Source organism: Pteropus medius, unplaced genomic scaffold, assembly GCF_902729225.1.
Source record: "Pteropus medius unplaced genomic scaffold, Ma_sr-lr_union100, whole genome shotgun sequence".
Classification (NCBI taxonomy): domain Eukaryota; kingdom Metazoa; phylum Chordata; class Mammalia; order Chiroptera; family Pteropodidae; genus Pteropus; species Pteropus medius.
This window is the reverse complement of record NW_024350926.1, coordinates 7,776,116-7,795,131: the sequence shown is the minus strand read 5'-3', so window position 1 is coordinate 7,795,131 and position 19,016 is coordinate 7,776,116. Positions and strand designations below refer to the sequence as shown.

Below are 19,016 nucleotides of genomic sequence, written 5' to 3'. Positions count from 1 at the left end.
AAGGGTGTAATTAATCCTATAAACTACCAAATATTCTAATAGAAATAAGCCATTTTTAAATAGGAAAGTGCTTCTCCTTTAATTTGGTACTCTCGTTTGCCTTCTTTTCTGAGACAAGCGACCTGAATGAAACTAATGGAACTTGTGTGTCCTTAAAATATTGAGTGACAAAGAAAAATAGCTATGGTCAAGATAGGTTTGATACATCTTACATCTCTGCAGTATAGAGATTTGATTTAATCTTTTTATAGTTTGTGAAAGAGTTCTGAAAAATATCTCTTTGTATGTGATAGGCATCAGCTTGTGGCAAAACTGGTAAGCAAAAAATCTTGTAGTTGCTATTCCCTGCCAGGCATTTAAACATATTCAACATATTTGTTTCTAAATTCATGATATCTAAAGTACAAGATCATGTAATCAGATTATTCAATATGTTCAAAATAAAATTAGAATATCTAGTCTATGTCTGTCTCTCAACAGAATGTAAGTCCCCTGAGAGGAAGGCTTATTCTATTACTGGAACCTCCACACCCAGAACGGCATTTGGGAAGTAGCGGTGCTCAATAAATATTTGTAAAATAAATAAATGGATGCATAAAAAGTCAATGTTCAGTTAATGTTTAGGAACTAAATAAGGATATTCAGTTGTTATTGACAATAAAAATGTGTTTAAAAACACACTTATAATTTTTCCCTATTAATAGATTTTTCCATTTATCTTTGAAACAGGAAATTGGAATGTGATATAGACAACGCTTCTGTTGCCAGGCACAACGCAGCGGTGCAGCGAACGCTGTGTGGGCTCCGTCGTCATGTGACGACTGCTCGCACTGCTTATTTGCTGGGTGTCAGTGTCCTTGGGTGAATTCTTAAACTTAAGGAACCACAGATTCTTCTTCGAAAAAAACTGAGGAAAATCAGAACTCGTGTGAAAACATTATGACTAAATGAATATGTGTATATAATAATCTTGATCAGTAATGCTAAGTATTGTTATCGTGTTATACAGTATTACCTTCTTTCTTCATTCCTGCTCTAAAACACTTTCTTAATCGACAATATCTACATTGATTCCTTTTGTCCTTGTCAACAACGCATTGACGACTGAACCTATAATATCAAAAAAAAAAAAAGATGTATTAGTTTGCAGAAAATTATTTATGGAAAAAAGCAAATAAGTAGACAAATAGACTTTAAATATGTATGGCCAAATTTGGCCCAACAGAAAGGAGGTATAAGGACAATTAACTATGATTTTTCTGTCTCACGATCAGCATGGATATAAAAATACAAGCCTTAGCTCTCGTGCAGTCTTTATAATAAAACCGAATGAAATCTCACTTTTGCCCAGTGTCCTATTCATTTCTATCATGAGCCATGAAAGCCAAACCTAATTTAAAAATCTTTGGCATACAAATTTTAATTGCTTATTGCTAAATGTTTTTGGTGTGATGGAGAATATATCGGAACATCATTCCTCTGCATTTTCACGCTTTTCTCACTTGAAATATGCTTCGATTAATTTTAAATGGGCCTCATATCCAATCGACATGCTGAGCTACACATCGAAAGGCAGTTGAGAACGGCACTAACACTACAGTTTGCACAATTAGCTACCACCTGCCACCACCTGGCCTCCACTCAAATGGCTACAATCAGAAAAAACAAACAAACAAACAAACGCAGACGATAACAACTGTTGATGAGGATGTGGAAAAAATAGGAACCCTCATACGTTGCTGGTTATAACAGAAAATGATTCAGCTGCTTAGGAGGAAGTTGGGCAGTTTTTTTTAAAAGTTAAACACAGAGTTACCGTGATTCAGCAATCCGCCCCTAGGTGAATACCCACGAGAAACGAAATCATATGTTCATACAAACATTTGTACACAAACGTCCCTAGCAGCATTATTCATAATAGCCAAAAGGTAGGGACAACCCAAATGCCTAGTAGCTAATGAATAAGCAAACTGTGGTACCCCCACAATGGATATTAAGAGGAAGGGAGTACTGATACCTGCTATGACATGCATGGACCTTCGAAACAGTATTCTAAATGAAAAAAGTCAGACACAAAAGGGCACATATTGCATAAAATTTAAGATATATCAAATGTCCAGAAGAGGCCAATCTACAGAAACAGGAAGTAGACTAACGGTTGCCTCTCCTTAGTGGGAGGCGGAGTTGGGGGAAAAGATAGTGAGGTTTCTTTACAGGTGGTGAAAATATTCTGAACTGATTGCAGTGATGGTTGCACAGCTCTATGGACATATTAAAAAACTAAACTGTACACTTAAAAATAAAAGAGTACGTTCTCTGGATGTAGTCCTGAGCTTGATTTCCAGGTCCACCATTCCCTCTCCACAGAACTTGGGAACGCTATTTAACTCTCCCCGACCCCTCACCCCCATTAATTTACAATCATTAAGACAAGGAGGACTTGTCATAAAGGGTTAAGACCTTGGGTAAATATTGATCATGTAGTAATCAATAATATCTCTTCACAATTCTAGCCTAAAATTACCCCTATGTATGATGTGTTCCTGATTATTTATAGTTGGTTATTAATAATAAGAATAAAAAACATATTTTGTGACCTATACGAGAAGATATTTCTTCTATAAAACAAGGGTGGCCACTTAAAATTGAATGATCATAAAACCTACTGGAATGGAGCAGGAAGATATACTTCAGGGGGAGGAAAGAGCAAAATTCATTGGGAATGCACAGCTGAGACTCACGAGGGCGGACCAGATACCTATAAGCATGACAGAACACGTCCAATTAACATTAAATTTACACAAAAATGGGGAAACATTATTAGGCTCCTACTGTGTATAACATCCTGGTGTAGGGATTAAACAGAGGGCTATTACCTGTCACCCCTGTTCATGGAACATATACCTTAGCAGAATGCACACACAAGTTTACAAATAGCCACAATACATATCGCAAAGGGAAAAGTATCGAGACGGTCATTTAAAGCGCTTTCAGAGAAAACGCCCAACTCCGTGGATCAGTTAGAGTGGCAATGAAATTCGTAAATCTAACGAAATGGACAAATCTGAGACCAGCACAACTTGATCTTAACGAAACCTTTATGCCCCTCGACTTGCATCGGGATCGTAACTATTTTTCAAATAGAACATTATGGCGGTTGCCTAATAGCACATGACGTAAGGAAGGCTGAGGTGACAGCGGCACCCCCGATGGGAAGAGGGGAGCAGTTAACTGCACACGTCGTTGGAGTAGCTTTTAAATTTCCCAGAGTGGCCGTGTGAACACTCCTTTCTCACTTTTCCCAGGCAGGAAGGGCGGAAATCCTGACAGGCCTTTGGGCTGATGTTCTGTGATTCTTAAACCTCTTTGCTGGACTCAGTTATTTGGATCATCATTTTTCATATATATGTACTCCGCTTTTAACAGAACTGGTGGCTTACGTATCGTTTATGTGTTATTTTGTATTTATTTTAGTTGATAGTGTTGGAAATTTACTTCGTCTACTTTTCACCTTTAGAGTGTTGATGCATACAAAAGCAAGACCCATCTAAATATTATTTTTTGTTTACTGAGAAGGTTTTAAAGTGAATGATTTACACTTTTTGACCTACTAAGCTTTCCTGGAAAAATTACTAGAGAACAACCAGTTAGATATTCGGGATGACATGTCAACTTTTTTTGACATCTCTAGAAATGAAATGGCATCATGCTGGAACAGAGTTAAGTTCTTCCCAAATATACATTTTGTTCCTAAAACAACATAGGGTTCCTAAAACCTTACGTACGCCTTTCATTGGCAGAACAAACGCAGATATTTTTCTGTCATAATCAGTCACTTTTAATAGCCCATATTTAACATAGATATAATCTGCATTTAATAACTGTCATTTGAATACTCAGTGTGGAATTTCTAACTCTATACTGTGCTGTGTTGTTGACTAGATATTTTTTGGAAAAAACAAACAAACAAACGAAACAGCCTACTAGAAATGTAGGGCACATACAATGTAATTAAATAAGTTTTAGAGAAAACATTAAATTCAACGGCAAAATTGTGGCATGAGAAATACATTTAAAATTCTAGGGTTGAAAATGTAATTTCATTCATTAATATCAACAGGTTACCAAAATCATCTGCATTTGTTTTAGAAGAAAAATCAATATGCAGAAAAATGCATGCATTATGACATCGTTTCAACACAGCTTTAAATATGTCTATTTGTATGTGAACATGTGGCAGAACAATAAAGAAGCACAAGGCTAAAAGACAGTAAGTTTCAGACAGTAGTTACCTCTGAGAGAGAAGAGAGGAAGAGACGTGATGGAGAGGTGTCACTATGTTGGGTGGTAAGGATGTGCAGTTGACGGGGAGGTGTCACTATGTTGGGTGGTAAGGATGTGCAGTTGACGGGGAGGTGTCACTACGTTGGGTGGTAAGGTTGTGCAGTTTTTTATGTGCATTTTATAAGCCTGAATGGTTCATAATGAGAACCACCTTGTGAATGCGTCCTGCCTACACACCCGCACATCCTCAGTCTTAATGTAGCTTACAGATTTTGTTCTCAGAGTTATAGAAATGTAAAAAGCTCTGAAGTTTATTCCCTTCCTTCTGGCACGCCATTTTGAAACACCACTGAAGATACCTTTCCTGAAAGGAACATTTCAAGTACCTGCAGGAATAGACGTGACTCTTGCGTATGCTGCGTCTGAAGAAGCCCTTGCACCCGTCACAGCTGGACGCTCCGTAGTGCTTTCCTGTCGCTCGGTCCCCACATATAGCACACAGACAGTTGACGCCGTTGTCTGCGGTATTCATACTTGTGGTCTCTGGGGCAGAACTATCTGCTAAAGAAAAAAAAAAGGTAGAGTCTTTCTAACTTAAATCGCCCTCCTAAATATCCATAGGCTTGCAAAGGTCCATCCCTTGGCTTCTTGGAGGCCCAGGCCACTGCTCTCCTGTCAATCACTCGCTGCTTCTGCCAGTGTCCACGCCAATGTCCCCTTTCATATATCTGACAATTACACTTTGGGACACTTTAGGCTTGGTCCCCCAACTACGCTCTTTCCCAAAGGATGCTCATCCCGTCTCATGACATTTGATATTAACCGTATGATTGAAATCCCCCAGTTTAACTCTAGTCCTGATGTCCCCCATGGCTACTGGTCTGAAATGCCCAGGTACTTATATGGAGTCAATGTATAAAAACAGCTCCGAGTCCTTCCTCCAGTTCACCATGTCAGTCGGTGTTGCCACCCGGGACCTGGGGACAGTGACCTGCGAGCAGTCACTGGGTTGTATCCAACCCAACGGTGAAGTCCATATTAAAAATATTTATCGAATCCATAACTTCTCACTTTTTCACTGTGGCCACCCTTATCCCGCTGGCAATGACCCTTCCCCTGGATCAAGAGCCTCCTAGCTTTCTTCTCTTCTTTCACATTAGCACCCCTGCAGCTTATGACCCCAAAGCCCCAAAGTGCTCCTGGCAGAAGAAAGTGACATCTATCAGCCTTCTGCATCAACCGTTAGATACACGTACACCTCACCTTGGGCGCTAAAGCCCGCCCACCTCTCTGATCCCATTATATGGTGCCGTTGCTACTATTTCTTCATCTTGGTCACAACTCCCAACAACGTCGTTTTTTTTTTGTTTTTTGTTTTGGTTTTTTTGCGCTTGTAGTCTTTTCCCATCTCAGAGCCTTTTATTTGCTGTTCCTTCACCCTGGAAGGAAAATTCTTCCTCAAGAATTTCATCGAGCTGGCTCTCCAGTTTCTGCTCCCATCTCACATTTTTCTGAACACACTTCTAAAAGGTCACCTCCCATCTGCCTTCCAAGTAGAACCTAGAACCCTGCTTATTTTTTTTTAAATAACTGCTTCATTGTCTAAAATTATATTCTGTATTAGTTTGCTCACTTGTTATCCATATTTATCCGTGAATACAAACTTCGTGATGTCAGAGAACTTATCTGTCTTATTCACCCCTCTGTCTTCCAGCTCTAAGAACTATGCCTGGCACGGAGTAGGCATCTAATATATAGCTTTGAAGTCAGAAGCTTAAAAAGATCTACAAAGATATTTTTACTTAAATATTTCTTAAATGAGTTAATGTTGATTTTATCTTTAAAAATCTGTATATATTCAAAAGATTGAATATGTAAAATAACATTTAAAAATTTTAATTTATCATAAATTATCTAATATAAATATAATAACAGTTCACGATTATATCTCCAATATAACAAAAGATAAAATTAAAGATTGTCATGTCTCAATTACATTCTGTTACTGCACATATATTCTACTTATTAACACTTCTGAGTAGACAGGTATTATCATGTATAATTTTACAAAGTTTAAAAATATCTTAGAATATGCTTAAGGTTAATCATGTGACACGAGAATTTAAATCTAAGAATTTCTCTTTTGTTAGGCACACAAAATAGATTAGAAACACAGCAGTTAGAAGCGTTAAGGATTTACTGCATGCTGACAGGTTATATGGAAATATGAAAAAAATTCAACTCGATTTAAGTTTACTATCATACTTATATATTACTAACGATATTATTATATGAAAACAAGTTAAACATCATTTTGGAAAGTCAGTTGTTTTAGTAAATATTTATGGTAAACATGTCCCTACTATTTAGCAATCTCGTCTAAGAATTCATAATTCTATTAAGATAATACTCTATCAAATACCTCTAATCAAATCTAAACATAAGGAATCAAAATAGTGACTTCCTAAAATTTGCACTATTGGTTCATTTTTACCGTCTTTGTGCTAAAATTTCAGAATTCACTTCTGACAATTAAAAAAAAAGTCCTACTAATAATGCAGCATAACAGAATATCACGATATCTTGTGTACAGGATCCATTCTAATTCTGAAAACACACACATGATTTTCCAAAGTATACATTATTAGTATAATTTAGGAGTTCTACTAATTATACCTAATCTTGGACAATATTTTTACTTAAAAAAATAAATTTAAAGTCAATATTGAACTGTATTATATAAAGACATGAATCCTAAACAATTCATCTCATTTAAAGTTAAAATGTTTTAGTAGATAAATACCAAGAGCTTTGTGAGGCTAAACATTAGCCTGCCAACTGGGGTTATAATATAAATCTTTATTTCCTTTCATATTTGTGTTCAATGTAAAAACCTGCCTGGAATTTTCAAAGCAGTTTCTCAGCAGCAGCAATTCAGAGCTGGACTAATTCAGAGAAGGCACTGGTAGACCTCTCCCGTGTTCTGTGGAATCTTTGTACCATACGTCATTTTAAATACTGCATAGAAAATACACTTCACAGCCCATCTGCCAATATTACTTATTACCGTGATTTACAGTAAATAAAATAACTGCTAAAACGACTCTTTTTACCTAACTGGCCCATGACAGAATTCTGAGGTTACTTCATTACATGTAACTAGGCTTTTTTTTTTTATCTCAAACATAAAATAGGCATAGCGCGATTAATTTAAATTTTGTGACAAGGTGCAAAAGCTCAGATTTGTGGCCTTGAAAGCAAGCCCCGAATTTTCCAGCAATAAAACACGGACCTACCGCCTGGGAAGCTCAATTTTACTTCTCCCACGATACTTACTTACGTTTTTCATATTTCCAAGCAGATGAGAACTCACCATTTGCATTATACAGGATCTGCATAGTTTCAAACTCCAATGTTGTATATGTCGGGTCCAAAACTTCACTGTAATTTGCCATATCCATGTCCAGTATCGGTTCCGATACCCTCATCATTGATTTAGAAACACACATACGAGTCCACCACAGGCCCAGAGTGTGTGGTGGTTGTTTGGCTTTCAATCTGGGAGTGATAACTCAAAGTTAATTGTAACTGAGTGACTTATGTGCTGCAGAGGGAGGGGCTGCAGAACTGTAAACTCCTTCGGCAGGCCATATTCTGCTTCTTTTTCTTTTATGGCAGACGAAAGCAATTCCTTGTGATAATCTTGGAATGCTTCGTGGAATCGCCTTATCTGAAGTGCTTAGTGGACTAACACGATTTCCTAAATTGATTTCCAGTAGACAATAAATGATGTCATTAAGAGGATTAGAAATAAAAAAGAGAATCTCTCAGGTTTTAAACTGTAATTATAACATGATCTATCCTACTTAGGGAGCCGAAATCATATATTACACATTCTAAAAGGCGGGACTTGTTTGTTATAAATTTAATAAGTCAAGACCATAAGTTAACCCCTAACTTATGAAGAAGTGTGAATTAGTAGTTACAAAACAGTCATGGGGATTTAGAGCATAGCATAAAGTAAAGAGAACAAGATCTTTTAAAAAGTCAATGATTTCTATTAATCACTGTTACTGTGTAGTTGAATGAAGAGAAACATATGATGAAATAGACTTATTAAAAAAAAAAACCTGTCAATTTATGAGTCTGTGACTTTTGAATATTTGTAAACTTTCCAAGGGCAGAGGTATAATTGCTAGTATGTCGTAGGCATTCGAAAAATAATTGTGACATGAATAAAATTTCATTTCTTTTGACATCTGATGCTTTTTACACTCTGGGCATTACCCGAAATAAAATTACCCAACGTGTGGGGACCTACATGACATCATCATCAGTCTTCTAATATCTAACATCTATATAGCACAGGATATCTTTTATGAGCACATGCGACAAGGACCATTTAGAAGAGAGCATTCAATGATTATATTTTCCTTCTGAGAATATGCTTATTGATTTTATTTTATAAGAAAGAACTCCACCCACATTTCATTAAGAAGTCAGCATTTCATTTTCCACGTTTTGTTAAAGATTACTACACAGTAATATTTTTTATTCAATTTCTTAAAACCATAAAACTGGTGAATAATGTATTGTACAAATTATTTTATTTTTCATCCGGGAAGGCTGGTCTCTTAAACTCAAAACGACATGAAGAATTGCAGAGAAAATAGCAGTGAGTCATGTTAGCAACAAATTTACTAAATCAGTGATCATTGGAATAGCCTCCCTACCTTCATATTCTGTAGCACTCTTAATTTTGAAGGATTATGTTTGGGGAATAAATTTTAGAGACTGATTTTCTATGGTGAAGGCTAACTGGAATTATTCAGCTTTTGGAGAAGTGGGCAGCAAGCAAATCCTATGGTTTTTATTTGCACGAAGTGGTTCTCATTTGTGATGAACTTACACAGATGTGTTTCCTGTGTGAACCAAAGGAGTGAATTGTACACAACCCACAATCTTTCTCATCTAAATAGCAACTAAACAATGCTTAGGGATGTCACCGATGGGAGTGTCCCAACAGAAGGAGAAGAAGGAAAGAAAAAGTAGAGAATCATTCATTCATAAGACTGCAAAACACTCAGAAAAATGAGGAATCTGGAGTCTCCCCTTTATTCATGAGGGATATGTTCTAAGACCTCCAGTGGATGCCTGAAATGCGGTTAGTACTGAACCTATATACACCATGTTTTTTTTACACATACATACCTGTGATAAAGTTTAATTTCTAAATTAGGTGCAGTAAGAGATCACCAACAATAACTATTAAAATAAGACAATTATAACAAAATACAGTAATAAAAGTTATATGAATGGCTTTCGGTCCATTATCAAGTAAGACAAAGGTTACTCGAATACACACAGATCCACTTAGCCTCAGTTTAGTTGTTTTTTTTTTTTTTCCTCAAAGAAATTGCAAAGTACAGCAGACGTCCTCTTTTCTTAAATTTTGGGATTGGTAATGTACTGAACTGGTTAAGCAAATAAAATGAAAAATTTAAAAAATGGTATATTCATGTTGAATAGTGTATTTGAATTAAATATGTTTAACTGCTACTGTGTCGTTGGATAACCAAGAATTTTTGAGTAAGAATCCGCTGCTTAAGATTTTTTATTAATTTTTAAAAATAAATCCCATACAATGCCTTTGATTTCTAGTATTTTTTTTTTTAATAGAGAACAAAGTCAAAGCTATCTGTAAAGCAACTGGAATGTAGTAGCCTGTTAGAATTTTATGTTTTTCCAAAATATTTTGTATATTTTAATCAATTTATTTTCAGCCACTTCCAAAGTATTTCCCTTGCTTGTTATAAGGAAAAAATATCTTTTAACACTTATGTTTCATTGGATTATGCAACTAACTAAATTATGAAATGAAAGAACACAAACAAATGGCATTAATACACTAGCTAAGAAATATAAGTGACCCTTGATGACTAAGTAAAGTTGGTCAGATGGGCAGGGGACATCACAGTATTATTCTCAACAGCCAGGATGGAAACGATACAAATGTCCATCAATAAATGACTAGATAAGAAAATGCGATATACAGTGGAATACTATTCAGCCTTAAAAAGGAGTGAACTACTAATACATCCCACAACAGGGCTGAACCTGAAAAACATCATGCTAAGTAAAATGAGCCAGTCACAGAAAGACAATACTGCATAAGTCCACATCTATGAGAAACCTAAAGAGGTCAAACTCATAAACTCAGAGAGGAATAGTGGCTGCCAGGAGCCAGAAGGAGGGAGAAGAGGGGAGTTACTAATCAAAGGGCATAAAATTCCAGTTAAGCAAGATGAATATGCTGTGAAGATCCGCTGTACAACATTGACCGCTCAGCAACAATGTTTTATACACTTAAAACTTTGCCGGAAGGGAAGAGCTCATGTTAAACGATCTTACCAAAATAAAATAAATTAAAACAGATTTATGAAGAACTGAACTCTATCATAGGAAATGTAATCAGAGAAATGTAAAATACAGCAAAAAGGTGATTGCTACTTAAGGAAGTGAATTAGTACGTTCCACAAAGGAAGTTGAGAGCCTGAGTTACTCCAGGCAGTGGGCTAAGTGGGGATTGTTAGTGTTTCTTCTGAATTGATTTTAACATGAGAAAACTATATTTAAAAATTAATTTATATTCTTATGACCAATCCCTCCTCCCTACGTCTAAAATGAATCAAGCTAAATGCAGAATGTTTTCATTTGCTTAAAGAGGAGTAGAGAAGGACAATGAAGAGAATGAGAGAGAATAGAAAGACAAAAAGAAGAAAATGTCACAGCGAAACGATTTTAGTCATGGTGACTTTTGAATTTTTTACTATGAATCATAACCAAAGCAAGTGTCACACTCCTTAGTATCTTTGACGTTTTCCATTCAATACTGATTGTGAAATTTTCATAATTTAGTAAATTTGATTTTTAGAAACATGTCCATGGTACAGTCAAACGAAATAAAATTATACAATTTAATTGTATAAACCTTAGGTACGTGAAGCAATTAAGGTATTTGCTACAAATTTTCAAATTTAAAATTTTCAAATTTCAAATTTCAAATTTCAAATTCAGTTGTTTTCAGGAAAGGAAAAATGAATACCACCCAGGGATCTTTTTCATTATTACCTCAATTACTTCTTATGAGTAAATTCATTAAGGTAACATTAGACTAAAACTTTAAGTAGTTATAAGAAAAACTGTATTAATTTATTGCCTAGATGATATAGAACCGATTACCCTTCGATAAATGGGACTTAATGTTGCTAACCCCTATATTCAACATAAATTTGAGTACTTTTAAGTTCGCTTCTAAAGGTTTAATTGGGAAAAACATCAAATATTCATGCTAATTCTTAAGACAGTAATTTGTAATAAGTAGCATACATATTTTAAAATGAAATATGTCAACTTTATCTATGCTCGAAAATATAAATATATATCATAAACTGTAATCTATTGAAAATCTCTCTTAACAGAGGTCACTTTGCAGTATCTGTTCTGTAAACTGAGCAAGAAGCTATAGCTCCTGCGTGTGATCTCGTGGTTTGCAGGTCAACACAGACCTTCTCAGGACTAGTCAGGTCAAATACTCCAGAGAGACAGACGGTATTATTTGCAGATAAAAGGTAGATTTTAAACGGCACAACTAGTGTTCCTGAAAAATCTCTCTCTCAGAGCAATGGTTTTCTAAACCGGGACGTAAAATATAATATTTAAATTTCTTTAGAGCAACATAACAAAAGATGAAAACAATGTAATGTTTTAAAAAAAACTCAATTCACTACTGACTATTTGAGATAGTAAAAACATTTCTATCTTATCTGCAAGACTATTAAGCCTGTTAAATTGTTCTATACTTTATATTTGATTTAATCATATCTTCATAGCGTGATTTAAAATAGAAAACAGGCTAATAAAAATCAAGGTTATTTTCCTAAAAGATTTTTTCATGAAAATAATTTAGAACATTAATATCAATATTAAAACACTTTATTTTAAAGTTACAGTTAATAAAATTTGTTCTTAAATGTATTCCTTAGAGGTTACTTTTCATTACCAAAAATATATACTAATTCCAAAAGCACATTAGTAGTTCCTCTTGTTTCTGTATTTCATTCTTTCAAATATGAAGATTACACAAATGTGATCACTGAAAGATAAAGAATGACAATTCAAATCAACCCAGTATATTTTTCAGTGTAAACAGGGAACCATTCAAATGGTTTATTAATAAATAAACTCTACCCAATAAAAATGGTTTATTAATCAAAGCAAAACCACCTTTCATTTCTCAAAAATAAATAAACAAACAAAGATTATTTTCCATGGTGCCACTGTCCTAATTGAACCTTTATTCCTCTTTTGAAATAGAAACCTTGTCTCTTCTCCATTCTGCTTTTGATGAGGGGAAATAAGCATATTAAAAAATTTAAAGCAAACAAAAATAGACATTTTAATCTTCAAAGTATGTCGCTATCTTGGATATGCAAAGAAAGAAGTCTGAAATTGGCTTTAATAATGGGATTCTTTGCTCAAAGAGCTTCATAGATCCTTTCTTAAAGTCCAGATTATACATCATTTTTAGACAAACAAAAACAAATTTTTCGTGTCTGGTTTTTTCCTCCTTCTTCTATGTAGCTGATGATCATTCAGTGACCAGAACCGTATAACCACATCAAGTCATTTAAATCAAAGTCATTTCCAACATTAAAAAGTCCATTATTATTTTTGAAAGATACTTCTATGCTAGAATTGCTGAAATTTTTAAAACTTTAAACTGAACATCCACAGACTTTGTTTACATATTTTTATAATTCCCTTTAAATAATTATAATTATTCCATAGCTTATTGCTCATTCATATTGTTTTTCAATCCATGACTATAGTCCATGGAAACAATTTAAAATCCTCATTTTAGAGCCATCTTTAATATGATCAATGCAAACAACTCGCATTACTACTAAAAAATGCCATTTTAGTAGATTCTAAATAAATTGGACAGATCCATAGCACTTTATGAAATAGCTGAAGTAGTTTAAAAGTATGTTATTATTCTTTATAGTATGTATGATTTACCTCAACTATTCATATTTTTATTAGCTAATAAAAACATCAGATTATTATTAAAACTAGTTATACAAAGAAATGTAAACCCAAAACTAAGAAAGAGTAGAACTGTATTATAATTCAATCAGTTGCTGTTTGGATAGACAAACGAAGGATTACACAGCACACAGCAGAGACCTAAACGTAACCAAGAAAATACTCGGAATAAAAGTTTAGAGGTGATATGAGAAATCTGCATATATTTAATTTACCTTCAAGGTCAGTTGCCTTGTGATTCAAAACAGACTCTCCTTTTCAGAAGATAAGGAGCTGATTAGCACTAAATTATTAACTGGAATGTAGATATACTGGTAGGGAAAATTTAAAAAAAGTGGATACGAGGAACATGTTAGGATTCCACAGTCACTATTTCTGCATTTCATTTTACAATGGGCATTATCATCGTTGCCACAGCAAACTCAGCAAAATCAGTCAGAATATTTAAGATTGTGGTGGCTCTCCGATAGGAAAGTTGCTGCATGATGCAAAATGAAAGGAAGTTATCAGTTTGGGCCAGTGTCTATTTCAAATATGGTCTGAAGAGGTAATAATGTTTAAAGAAAACAGCGACATTTTACTACGCTGAGTGCACTGTCAGATTTGAACATTCTGAACAGGTATATTAGAACGACTGCTAAACTTTAGCATCTGGGAACCAAATGCATATATACAGGTCTACATGCTACAGCATATATACAAAAGAGTTATTATTTCTTCATTTCAAAAATGTAGTAATAGATTACATGCACAGTCAAATACTCAATAACTTCTCGATACCTTTCCTGAAAGTTTTTTCATATGCATAGAAAGAACAACGTATTAATATGATATTTAATTTAGATAAAACTAAATAATATTTGCATCTCCATTTAATAATTTTTTTCAAAACAGCAATATTGATTAGTTTTTCACAAATACAATAGTATTCCTTTTAGGATAAAAATATAAGACAACATTTAATAGCAAACAAATATTAATTTGAACTAAACATTAAGGTAAGATCGTGGCTTTTGGCAATGTGCTAAGTTTCAAAACTGAAATATCACAAGCTGTCACAACTCAATAATTTGGACTTACTTAGTGCCCAACTTACACACCAGGCCAGGGACTCTCAAACTCTGCTGCACATCAGAATCATCTGGGGAACTTTTAAAGACCCCAAGGCCCAAGTTACATCAGATACTAATTAAATTAGAATGTCTGGGGGTGAAAGTCAGGTATCAATGTTTTAACAACCTTTAGGTGAATCCAATGTGCAGCAAAGTCTAGAAACCACTGCTGTAACCTCTAAATAATTGACTTTAAATGCTCTATTCATTATTGTGTGCCTAGAGCCTAGAATATTGTCTGCCACATGGTCGACACTCCACAAATACTTATTGAATGTGTAAATAAAATACACATGCAAATAATTAAGTTCAACAGAATACATTTATGTTGAGCTCATAAGTATATTTTGTATGTGAAGCACATTTCTAGTCACTGAGAATTTCTATAAGAACAGAGAAATCCCTGCCCTCATGAAACTTACACTCAAACAATAATAATAATGGTAATAATTTATACTTCTATAAAGAAATGGATCATTGAACCACTGTCTTTCCACTGAATCCATAAAGCTGGACTGAGAAATATAATTAATGTCTTATATATTTAGACTTTGAAACAGCAAACTTACTGGTTTACAGGTGGATTGAAAGACCTATAAACCCTCAGGCTCTCTGATTCCTCACTTTCTGTCTGAATTTACTGTTTTTCCTCTGATATTTTAGTGGGAAGTTGCTAAAAACATCGAATTAGCAAATATTGAACCACTTGCTCCCAGGGGAAGTACAGGGTGAGGTTCCTACAAGCCTCTGGTCACATTTTCATCGGCCAATCAATTTGCAACCTTGTTTTACGTAGGTTTCTGTTTAAAAACCCCTTGTTTAATACACATGTGGATTCATTAATGTTGAACCCATGGTGACAGCTCTATAAGCGGGCGATATTAAGTGAGATGTTTGTTCGGGCGAGCACTGTTCCACTCACATAAATTAGGGCGAATTAATTTTTCAATGATAATTATGTATAAAAGATATCGTGTACTTCTCACTGTTAACCCTTCAGTTATGGTTAAAAAATAAAATGAAACAGAAGACAAGAGAAGAAAAAAGGAAGAAAAAGAAAAGAAAAAAAGAAAAGAACAATCAGGTTAGAAATATGGACTTCTGGAAAAGTTTAAGCAAGCCACGAATACATAAAATTTAAATAAATTCAATATGTTTTGTATCAAAATGCTAGGGGTAAAAAAATTGTTTGCTTAAGTGTTAAGAATGAATCAGAATAATTTTTATGGTATAACTACTATTATCTTAAATTAAAATGAGTAAAAATTAATATCAAGTAGAAAAAACTATACAGAAAAACTTACAGAAGCCGATGTGTTTCTCATAGGGCTTAAGCTTATACGATTTTGAGTGCCTCTTGAAGAGGAATAAATTACTAGAAATACACTGCCAAGGTCCCACCTCGGGCCTAAAAGAGGCTCATATGACTGATGTCTCTTTGAATTTAAGTTCCATTAGCTCTACGTCTAATCCACTTCTGACTTACCAAATACAATAACTGTTCAGATTTTAAATTATATCATCCTAATTCCTCCTTTAGCTGTGTGGCCACTTCCTTTTATTCATCTTGCTTATCCATCTCATAAATGTTCATTATTTAACTTGCTATTCCCCTCCCCCACTCCGGCCTTTGGCATCTCATTCATTTAAAATTACCATCACTATTTAGAAACGCAATTCCAAATTTTTATTACAGTGATTACTTCACTGCAAAATATAATTTTACATCCCTAATACTGATTAATCTTTTTCCCTCTAAAATGCTTTCATATCATGTAAAGTAACACTTCTACACAATAAAATAAGTGGGGACCAAAACATTCAATCTTTTTACCGTGAGGTTAATAAAATGACCCAGGTACGCCGATAGAACTCGTTGGCTTAGAGGTGAATGTCAGGTGGCTCAAACCATCTTTCCAGGTTTTATACATACAATTAAACTCATTTACCCACAGCAAACCAAAAAGCTTTGTTCTGATTTCTCTAAATTGATCATGGTATATAAATCTATATATAAAGTTGTTAAGAATAGGTATAAATTCTTAACAATTACAGCAAATTCAGTCTACATTTATCCTATCAATTCAACAACCAAGTCATATCGATTCATCCTTACCTATTCATTGTTATCCCTACCTGTTAATTCCCACAGTGAATTTCCTCATTCAAGGTGCAGTCACTTCCTGTGTGGGCTACTGCCGCAGGCTCCCAGTCCTCCCACATCCTCCTTCCTCTTCTCCATTCATTTCATCACGTGTACTCTATTCTGTACACAGGCTACAGTTCCTGAAACACTTGTTTTCTAAGGCTATCATTCCTACTCCGACAACATAAAAAGCATACAGCTTGTGGACATAAATACATAAGGTAGGGTTTCAAAACTACTCGTGATACAAACTGATCGAGACAACCATTTTAATCAGACAGACTGATCCTGTAATTTCGAGTCTTTGCTACGTCTGAGGAAAACGAGGTTGGGCATGAAATTAGCAAACGTTTTAAACTGTTGACTTAAGTTCCCTTTTACTATGTGTTCCAAATTCACAGCGGATCCTTCCAGAGTTATAATCTTACTTTGTTATTCATATTCCTTATTGTTCATTTTTATGGTGCATATATTATGCATACAATATGGACACTATACATTTCTATTTAATAAATATATTAATAGAGAGTCAACCCATGTGAATTGTGTGTTCACAGTAGGTCTTTAAAAGGTATTCAGATCTCTGTGTTCAAATTCTAATCTGTGGATACATGGGAGTGTAGAGTTGTGAAACTTTATCAAGCTATACACTTATGATATGTGTACTTTTCTTTATCTATATTATACTTCAATAAAGAGTCTAAAAAATAATCTGCTGGAAGATTGTATCTTAAGGAAGTATCACTATTTCTAGTAATTCAAGGTGGCCCATATAAAGCGTCTTCTGTTAAATGTTTTCATTATGTGGCACACATCAGCACACTAAGGATGTTCTTAGAGAAGTAACAATTATTGATATTTCTATGGAAAATATAGAAGAATGAATATACAGGTTTTTTTTCTGGTCCGTTATAATCAATGTAAGTGTTAATAAAATGCCTTGGTAAGCTTTTTATTAAATTTAATACTCTCTTCAGTATTACAGACTTAGGGGAGGTTTTAAAACATTCATTAAATCTCTTTACCCAAAAATTTTAAAAAAGTTTCAATAGTTCACCACTTCCATCTGTGTGTGTGAACACCGCACCTGCACGCAGCAGCTGCTCATGCTCACCAGCTCAACACACACGAAGTGCCACTGACACACCTCTCCACTCCATTCATCGTTTATCGCTAGGGTCCAAAGTATTGGAACAGTTAGCTTAGCATATATGTAGCAATGGGATCCATGTGTTTTGTTAGTATAATTATGGAGAGAAGAAAATGAAATTAATGATTTAAATTTTTTTCTGCAAGAAGTGGCCACTGCAGCAGTGGGACTTACTTAGAAAAGGGGCTACTTAGAAAGCCCGTCAGATAATGACAGAAATACAATGTTCAAACTCCTTGATTCTAGAGACTGATTCAGCATATGGGAAAAACATGAGGGAGAAGAAATTGATCATCCTGTGGATTCAGGGAAGTTACCTACTATGCCTTCGTGACGTTTACAGAGAGCTGGGATTCAAAACGGTTCTTTCTGGTTCCAAAAGCTTTGCTTTTTCTTTCATGTCATCTGCTTTGTGGTGTGCTTCAGTTCACTTTGTCCAGCTATTTAAAGAAGTATGACAGCACTTTCATTCTACGGGCATGACATAATTCCAGCTTCGTATTAACTTATATGAAACATCGCTTCACCAAAATTAGGCGGCATGTTAGGAAAATCATCCAACTATAGCACTAGTCTCAGTGAGGGGTGATCTTTGCCCCCAGTGGGACATCTGAAAATGTCTGGAGACATTTTTGGTTGTGACAATGAAGAGAGAGGAGTGATAATGGTATCTAGTAGGTACAGGCCAGGGATGCTGCAAACATTTTACAAAGACAGAGCACTCGCATAGAGCACGTTACCTAGGTCAAATGTCAACAGTGCTGAGGTTGAGAAACTTTGACCTACAGTACAGTAAACCTCGGTCATGTGTCCTCACTTAAAATTCAATGTATTTTAAATGACAGTCAATAGTGGTAATATGTTTAAGCATTCTGAAAATTATGAGAGTCAACTATGATAATATGCTTGAGCCCTTTGGAAATTAGATACAAGTGTTTAATCATTATGTATTTATTTATTTAAAAGTTATTATAAAACAAATGTTCATATAAATATATTCTGGTATGCTTGAAGCTATTTAGACACAATATCTTAAATATCATCATAACCCCAATATCTCCTCAGTCAGACAGTAATATGCACATAAAATGTTTGATAATTAATGAATTAACATACTAGCATAACAATCGTTAATTCCTCTGGACAAAATATATCTAACAAATACAGGGGGTTTTTTTTGTTTTTTGGGGATTGTTTTTTTTTTTTTTTTTTTTTT

General features: G+C 34.6%; 1 protein-coding gene across 5 annotated transcripts in view; it reads right to left on the bottom strand.

Annotated features, from left to right (window-relative positions):
* HNF4G (hepatocyte nuclear factor 4 gamma) overlaps positions 1–19,016 on the bottom strand; it is an 89,505-nt gene that overhangs the window by 15,736 nt on the left and 54,753 nt on the right. The window contains exons 1-3 of one of the 5 annotated variants that reach the window (XM_039841907.1): positions 18,122–18,145; positions 4,671–4,842; positions 1,016–1,110 (exon numbers count right to left, since the gene is read on the bottom strand). In XM_039841907.1, coding sequence (XP_039697841.1) covers positions 1,016–1,110; positions 4,671–4,816 — 241 coding nt within the window. In that variant the 5' untranslated portion in view covers positions 4,817–4,842; positions 18,122–18,145. Of the gene's footprint in view, positions 1–1,015; positions 1,111–4,670; positions 4,846–7,657; positions 8,312–18,121; positions 18,146–19,016 lie in introns of those variants that run through there. The other 4 variants (XM_039841904.1, XM_039841903.1, XM_039841905.1 and 1 more) reach the window with 4 other exon arrangements.